Source organism: Platichthys flesus, chromosome 14 (genome assembly GCF_949316205.1).
Source record: "Platichthys flesus chromosome 14, fPlaFle2.1, whole genome shotgun sequence".
NCBI classification, from domain to species: domain Eukaryota; kingdom Metazoa; phylum Chordata; class Actinopteri; order Pleuronectiformes; family Pleuronectidae; genus Platichthys; species Platichthys flesus.
Window position 1 is genome coordinate 13,947,531 of NC_084958.1, and position 8,877 is coordinate 13,956,407.

At 44.1% G+C, this 8,877-nt stretch overlaps 1 protein-coding gene across 1 annotated transcript; it reads right to left on the reverse strand.

The window, feature by feature from the left end:
* Positions 1–294: 294 nt before the first annotated feature.
* Positions 295–8,877, reverse strand: plk3 (polo-like kinase 3 (Drosophila)). Its single transcript, XM_062403744.1, has 15 exons — positions 8,529–8,877; positions 7,489–7,596; positions 7,231–7,347; positions 6,817–6,946; positions 6,590–6,677; positions 6,003–6,098; positions 5,577–5,775; positions 5,283–5,409; positions 4,881–4,996; positions 3,645–3,765; positions 3,466–3,549; positions 2,956–3,118; positions 2,657–2,786; positions 2,352–2,462; positions 295–2,248 (listed from the first exon to the last, which is right to left on the reverse strand). Exons 1-15 carry the CDS (start codon positions 8,742–8,744, stop codon positions 2,051–2,053), a joined length of 2,004 nt encoding a protein of 667 aa, XP_062259728.1. The 5' UTR covers positions 8,745–8,877; the 3' UTR covers positions 295–2,050.

Sequence of the window (8,877 nt, forward strand, 5' to 3'; positions counted from 1 at the left end):
TTTTAAATATATGACCTTAAATCAATTAGTAAATACCTTCTCATATTGAGCGATGTAATGCTGTCGTACTTTGGACATCTCACAGTGTCTTGAGTGAAGCCACAGGAGCCAACACTGGTATCCAGAGCGACAGTAAAGCACCAAATACTTTATGCAACAGAGGTAGAGTGATACAATACTATGGCAAATACTGCATCTTTAGTAGTAGCCCCTGTTGAAGATACACCAACTGCTAACAAACATACCCATTTTAAATAAAGAAATTGTTTCATTCAGTGACAAGCACAAAAGATATTAATTTTCAATAAACTTTATTTTGTCCCATTTTCCCCCAAATACATTACATACAAAAGGTGATCATAATTCCTTGTGTCAAGACCGTAACATTTACACAATAAATTAAAAAATGTATAAATAAAAAATAAATAAACAAGACAGTATGTGCCAAAAATAAAGACTCTTTCTGGCAGATGGCTTTCACAATGTTGGGTTCTTTGAAAAACACGTACGCAATACTTGCATTCCACGTCACAGTTTTTAGGATACAACTCTGGGTCGAGAAAGCAATGTAAACCGATAAGGATTACAGTACAGTACAATGGAGTACAATGTTCTTATTTTTTTTCCATGGTAGATATTACTGGGATATATACTGATGATAATAGTTGTTCTAAAAGCTTATACCAGGTATGGAGAGTGTAGTGCTCGTGGATTTACTTTTAAACTCGTTTCAAAGTACAAAGGTAAATCCCACTTGTAAAACCCATCTCGTATCTTGTTTGTATCCAGCATGACATTCAGTAAGGGTTGTTATTGCACTAAACAGACATCCCTCAGAAAGGCACTTTTATCCCCCACCCCCCCATCCTCATATTCCAACAGTTTTGTTTACCAGCACACGTGTGGCACACACACTCACCTACTACATGTGAATTTAAAACTGAATCATTTAAAAAAACCAACAAAGAAAATGCCTTTTGGTATCAAGTTAAAAGCAAATAAAAAGTGGTAGTAAAAGGTTTTGCTTCCCAGATGAATTTAAAAAAGGAAAAAAAAAAGTGCAAAATTGTGTAGCTCACCTAGCCCGTGTACCATGTCAGTGAAAGTTGTCTTAAGAACTAACAAAAAGACAAAAGTGAGATTTGAGCAAAGGAAGCAAAGATTCTGTAAACCTTAGCATCACCATCATCAAATAAGGCCAGGAATGTTAGTTGTGCATGTGAGGTCAAGATCGTAGTGTGATCCTAAAGCTGGCTCATGGCATTTGTTTAAAACGGAGGAAAACAATGAATGTGTGCACCATAATCCAAAGAGGCTGGAAACCAACTGAGGGTAGGAGGGTCTCTCTCTTCCCCCCCCCCAATCAACCACACTTCTTCCCAAAGCATCTCTGCCTTAGGATCACAGGTCCAGTGCAAGTCAACGGCATACATGACCTTGCTGCTAAAATACTTCTGGAAAATGGAGTCTGAAAGCATTCCAACTGCGAGACGATCCTCGTTCCGTTACGAGCAGATGGGACAGTTTTAGTGTTTTGATACCATGCCTTGGTTATTGGCTATCAGGGGAAGCTGAAAGCTGCCGGGTTGGGTGGATGGCTTTAGAAGATCCAGCCAAGAAGCGGTGGTTTCGAGTGATTGAAGGAGGGTCACTGCGAGTTTTGGCGTTCATTTAGGCATCTGCCCATGAGGAATCCGTCGTCTCAGGCCATTAAGGAGTCTCTTATTTTAGGTATCGGTACCTTCCAGGTGGATACCTTTGAGGCATAAGCTGTACAGGCACAAACCCTTGAGGCAGATGCTGCATTGGGTAACTTCCTGACTGCTTGATGTTCATCAAGGTCAATGTAACTGACAAAACACAGCCTAAGCACTAGTCAAGACAAGAATGCAGCCTTCCATCCATCAACTGGACAGGCGATGGCCTCTCCCAGTGTTGCCTTGAAAAATGATAACAGCCAGTCAGGCTGCCCAAGAAAAAAAGTCAACCAGTCAGGTTGCCTCTAAGGCCTCTGCCGGTCGGGCAGCCTGTGAGGCACAGAGCTGTGCTTTTAGGCATCAGCATGGTGTTGAAGCAGCTGCACCACATATCGGAGTCGGTGTCGCAGCTCGGGGGTGCAGCCCATCTCATTCAGCATGCTGAGGAGGTAAGTGTATGAGACGCGTTCCCGGCTGATGTAGGTGAGCAAGTAGGATTCGTCGGATGACTTGCACAGGATGATCTTTGTATGGTCTGTGTAGAAGTTCACCTGAAAGGAATGAAAACAGAATGACGGTTAGAAAAACTACTAAAATGGCAACTGGCAGCTGAATGATTGGAATATAGGCGGATGTAGCGGAGCATTTTCTTACCTGTAGAGTGCCATTGTTGAAGAGCATAACCAGAGCGTGATCAGTCTTCACCCACTGGAGCAGCAGAGGAGGAGCAACGGAGGCCTGTTCATCACAATGCAGATCTCCACCCTGAGGAGGTCAGAGAAGATTTAGTTTAGTTCACGGACTCAGCTTAAATACTTGTATATTTAATATCAGTTATGTATTTTTCTTTACAGTGATCAACTTTTAAACAGATATTATTTTTATTGGAAACATGATCATCCTTTAGTATTCCCAATATCAAACATATGACTATAGCCCAAACTAAAACACTAATTTACCTCCATGAGGTTCTCCTCCATGTAGTTGGCCATTAGCTCGACAATTTGTTTCTGGCTGCGAAGCTGCTCAGGTAGAGCGTTGGCAGCGAAACTGAAGTGTTTGTTGTTGGTCATGCAGTAATGAACTGTCCTGTTGGGGAAAACAAAACACATTCAAAAAATATTAAGAGATAAGTTTGATAGAAGACAAGTTTTGACATTTGACCAAAATTGTGTCATTTGTATAATGTTCGGAAGTCTCATGCATAATGTTATCATGACCCCTCATTTAATAAAAAAAAAAAAAAAAATAAACATACCTGCGTTGGTCACATAGACTGAGATGTATTCCCTCATTGAACAGCACACCGATACTTTGGTTTGACAGCTGGTACCCAAAACCATATTTGTTTGAGTAGTCGACCCATTTAGTAACCCACAGGAAGGACTGTGGTCGGGACAAACATGGTGGGTTTCTGGTGGCTAGAGAAGAAAAATGTGGGATTGTTAATTTCATAGCACATAATATTAATCTTGAGTGAATGAATAGCACAAAATAAAGTTTTAATTTCCAGGTAGATAGTCAAAAGGTTCTAAATGACTGGATGAAACATTTCAAATCAGAGTCTGCATCTCTTACTTTAATTCAACAGAAAGTAAGAAAGGATTCATGTTAAGAGACTGAAGTGTAGCATTATTTTGTCTGGCAAGCGTCTGTTGCCTGATTCCTCATACGATGATTGTGAAACGCTACGCTTGGAACACAGAGCTCACTTGCTAAACATTATTATTAAGCAATAGCCAAAAATCTCTGCTTTGCGCTCTCCTACCTGTAGGCATGGTGGCCAGGCAGCTTTTGAGAACCTTCATGGCCGATTCAGCAACAGCAGCAGGGGTCGGCGCATCTTCGCACGCTAGAGAGAACACAAGCAAAATATTGATTAAAACACACAAAACAACTTGTATATAAAAAAAAAAATATCTGTTGGAAAGATGTACTGAAACCTACGCTCAGAGCTGCTGGCCATGGTGCCCTTGAAGGAGCGAGAGATTGATTTCCTGGACTCCTCCTCAGCAGGAGTTTGTTCCAGAGGCACGGAGCTGACCAGCTGACCAGTGGGTGAGGGCACCTGATCGGCAACAAGACACATGATCAAACAAACGCTCGAGACATGAAAAACCACCAAAGTGTGTGTAAAGGCAGGACAGATAAAAAAAAAAAAACAATGAAAAAAAAGATCAGCCACAGAATAACAGATGAGTGCAAGTCATGTAGGGGCCTGAACAACCCCCCCCCCCCCCCCCCCCCCATTCTAACTCGTACTACAGGTTGAACTGTTGATGCTTCATTGATTTTTAAGGTTTTAGGTTTCACATTACTTTCACTGCACTGCAGGTGAAACAATTTCTCGTACTGCAGTTTTCCACTGCAACTGTGATGTGGCATCAACAGTTTCCAATCTCGTGTTACCTCACACCTGTGTTTGAGTTCCAGTTATGTGTCCATTATCAGGCTGACAAAGAAATGCTCATGACACAGAGCAAACAATGTTGTTCCTTTGGTATTTAGGAGGACGACTAGACCAGCCCGATTATGGAGTGGACTGACTGAGCGTCCTGGCTCCATTTGTGAATCAGAAACTATAAATGATTATGTCTGTAGTGAGGGGAAAAGCAGAAGTTTCCAGAGAGGACAGTTTCATCAGCTTCATTCCACAATACACCGTAGAACAGAGGCTGTGCTACAGCTCTCCTCTGACTTGTCTATTGACAAGCTGAAGGACGTCTGGGACAAAACAGCTTCTTGTACTGCAATCTCAGTGGAACATATCCAAACAGCCCGAGAAACTAAACTGTACATATCTTAAATGTGGATACGCTCTTGAAATATCTTTGAAGTTAAAAACTACAAGTGTTTGAAGTTAAAAGCTCATTATTCAGTCTGTCCAAGTCTTGAAATGTCTCCATGGCAGTTACATTTGTAGAATAGTTTCAGCGTTTAAATGAATGCTGTGGTGTTCGGCTCACTTCAAACTGTTATAGAAGAGGTTTTTAATCTATCTGTATATCTATCCATTTACAAACAATGATAAAACTTTTACACAAGGATTTCTATTTGACAGTTTAGTGTAATTCACCTTTATCAAGATTTATAATAATAACTTATAATAATTAATATTGATAGTATGATGTAGAGCTAACACTATAGGAGGAGGGAACAAAACAACAAAAGAAAAATGTGTACCTCATTGGGTCCCACTGTCTTGTAACTGATCTGGCGGTTGATTGAACATTTGACGATGCCCGACACCAGCTTGGAAATGTCTTTCTCGTCCTTTTCCTCGCATGGAATCTTCTCCACTGCAACAGAAACAGTCGTACATTAGACATGTCAAGACAAATATGTCGCTTCACGTCCTCTTTTTCTGAAAAGCTTAGGAGGAAATCTTAACCTGGAAACCATCCGGTTGGTCATGTGCATTTTTAAAGAGCACTTTACACAAGAGAAAACTGGATTGACAACATGAACAAAGAGCAGAGTTTAATTTATAAAAAGAACAAATATGTAACCAACCAGATTATTTACTTCATGAATGACCGAGGCCTCTACTGTGCCAGTCACTTCAAAGCTGCTGCTGCTGCTTACCTTTTGATTTCTTCTTGCCAAAGAAGCTCTTGGCCATTTTAGCAAAGAATTTCTTGGCAGGACTCGGGGGGTGGAGCTCTGGCTCCGTCTCACAGCTGCTGGGAGGAAGCTTATCAGGAGTGAAACCCTAGAGGAGGAAAACGCAGAGAGCAAACAGACAAAAGGTGAGGAAGATGCCGAGAGAAGCAGAAGGCACATATCTCATTCTCTGTGAGCACTAAAAGAGAAGAGTGCTAAACTCTGTAATAGTTTTAAGCATAATCTCCCGCTCCCTATACAGTCATTTGGACGTACTTTGGTGAAGAATTCATGGTTGAGGATCTGATCGAGCGACAGTCTGTCCTGGGGGTTTTTCTGCAGGATGCCCGAGATGAGTCTCTGTGCGGCGGGGGGAAGGGTGGCGGGCAGGTTGTACCGAACTTCCTTTATACACTTGTACGTCTCCTTCAGGTCGAGAGTCTCGAACGGAGGGCTGCCGCACATCAGCGTGTACCTGGACAGCACAAATCGAGGCAACCATCGGTCAAATAAGAGACAAACAAAAAGGACTTTTCTTTTTTAAATGACCTCGCTGCTCCAGTGCAATGTCCTCATTTCCACTCTGACCGAGGCAGGATAGATAAACCACAAAGAAAGTACCTACAAAATAAGCATTAGTCATTTACACATGACCGGAGAGAGCATATCACCCCGGGCTAAATTAGAGAAGAAAGAACTCACATGACACATCCAAGAGACCAAACATCAGACTCAGTGCCATGGCCCTGTCTGTTGAGCACCTCAGGGGCCAAATAGTTTGGAGTACCGCAGATTGTTCTGAGCAAAGAAAAAAAAAAAAAAAAAACAGTCAAGACACATTTAACACCTCAATCTTCCAATTCAGATTCTGTTTGGAACAGACAAGGAAGCAGCAGTTGAGGCATTTTTCCCCGTCACAGAAATGCTTCTGGTATTCCACAGGAAGGCGTCAAACAGGTAGTGAAACTCTGCTCTAAGCGCTACATTCAACTGCCACTTGGAAACCGGTTTACTTTGGTACTTACTGAGGGGGAAAGAGGTGAGAGGAACAATGTGCTTTGTAACTGACGTAAGGATTTAAGGTAATTGTGCATCATACAAGTCTAGAACAGGACTCTTGTTCAAGATGTGGACAGAGATACCCCCTCAATGACAACTATGCTTTGAACTACAAATCACATAAGGGTGAGAATGGCAGAAATGTTCCAAGAGCCATTTATCATTTTTTATATATAAACAATTTGTGGCAAACTCCTTTAAATTAAAACTTCGATAAAAAATAAACTAACTTTTTCCTCATTTCGACTGTCTCCAGCTTGGCAGCGAGGCCAAAGTCTCCCAGCCGCAGCTCCATGTTCTCATTGACAAAGAAGTTGCCTAAAAGGAGACAAAACCATTTGTCCAGTCAGCATTCCACAGATAACATGTGCGCCTGCCCAAAGTCACAGCAGATTCCTGGCATGCCTCTGTGTGTGTGTGTGCACGCCACGTTTTCCAGTGTCGTTGGTTCACATACCTAGTTTGAGGTCTCTGTGAAGGATGCCACGGCTGTGGAGGTACTTGAGGCCGGATATGATCTGTTTGAGGTAATATCGCACCTCTGGCTCCGTGAGCGTGTGTCTGGCCTTCCAAATGTGTGCTAGAGACTACGGAGACAATAGAGCAGCCGTCAACGGCACATCCATCAGTGGGACAGTGCAACACACATCACACGCTCCGCACCAGCACAGAGATGAGGTGGTGCTGGTAATCAGATGGGTGTCTGGGACTCTATGTCGATAGTCATTTGACTCTGAGATATATATACATAGAGCATTCTGTTTTGTTTCCATTGCACCACTGCAAAACAAAGCAAGCGGTAAACTGTAGGTATATGCAAATCAGGTGTAGGCGTATGATCCCACATGCAAATAAATGTCTGAGGTCTCACCTTTCGACTGCAGAGCTCGAGGAATATGTAGATGTTTTCTTTGTCTTCAAAATGATGAGAGAATTTCACCACATGCTTGTGGGACAGGGTTTTGTGCAGTTCGATTTCATTCGTAATCTGTCAAGAGAAATGTGACATCCGATCAGTTTTCTGGGGCCCGTCATTTCAAGCCTCGACACATCCAGATGTTTTGAAGTCAGATAACGCAGCGTTCTCTTCAGCGAGACACTGATCAAACAAACAAGTACGGTGGTGTACCTTGTCCCTCTGGTGTGGTTTGGACACCCGGCTCTGGGGAATCACCTTCACGGCATACATTTTGTTGCTGGAGAGGTCTGTCATCTCGTAGCATCGAGCAAAGCCACCCTGGGGGGAGATCAAAAACAACGATCAGTTAAAATGCAGCAGGTTGAAAACCTGCAATGGCCATAAATAAGCTGCATTAAAGCAAGTCTTTGATCCAAGAATGACTGGGCCAAATAAGATGTGGAGGCAATTGGTGAGGTGAGGCAATACGCAATCCACAATTAAACAAGAAAAGGGTTAACTCAGTCAGGTGGATAATTTCATAACCAAGGTAAATCAGCATCCTGGATGTTCTCATACGAGTCCTAAACCCTAAAAATCAAGCCCAGATTTTCCTGTATACTGCTTTTTGTTCACGCATTTCCCAGGTTGTAATCAAGATGTGCTCGAGGGCAGAAGGGACGAAGCAGAGCAGGCTGCTGCATTCATTAACCGTGAAATTGACGGAGACGTTTCCAGCTCTGCGGCAGGCAGCATGAGAGAGAGCGAGGGGAGAAACGACTTGGCTGGGTGCCTGACGCAGCGTGTGGATGACGAGCAACACGTTGATCACACAGCCCCTCCATTCATACATGTGGGAAAACACACAACACTGGGAGGGAGGGGGCGCGGGCGGACACATGCGTTGCTAGTTTCACAGCAGCCGCCACATGCCATTTGAATACACGCGTGCTCGTGGAAGAGGAACTCCGCGTGTTCTAATAAAGGTGCTGCCGGTCATGTGTGCGCACCGGAGCCGGGCACACCTTGCGCCTGATTCATTCGGCAATGACGCGCGGCCACGGAGGGGGGAGATCGGCGACATCCACCACGAGGTCGACCCCTATTCCCGCAAGAGGTAACGCACCTGAGGGACAGCCCGCGGTGATTCGTGCGCAGCGACAGATTCGGTATCAAACTAAAAACCTGCGACTCAGTTACACACGGGGATAAAAAAAAAGAGAGATCCCGATGGCAACCATGAGGGGGAAACATGAAGTGAAAGTCCATACCTTGCCCAGAAGCTTCCCTTTACTGTATGACCTCCCCGTCTTGGAGTCCGTCACCACCTGAGCCAGCTCCGGCTTGCTCTGCTCGGGTCGGGTCCTGCTGGCTCTCGCCGGGGCAGGCGGCTGCGGGGCTCCACGCTCCGGAGCAGGCTTAAATAAATCCGCATTCATGGCGTGGCAGGAAAGGCGCTGAGCCGCGGTGAAACAGCCGGTATCCATTTAGCTCGGCGGCGGTGGGAGCGACCAGACAGTTCGTACACAGGCCCGAAGATGAATAAATATCCCTTTCGCCCGTGGTTCAGCGGTTGCTCTCGTGCGTAATGATGCGTCCGCCGCGTCCGACTGTCTCCAT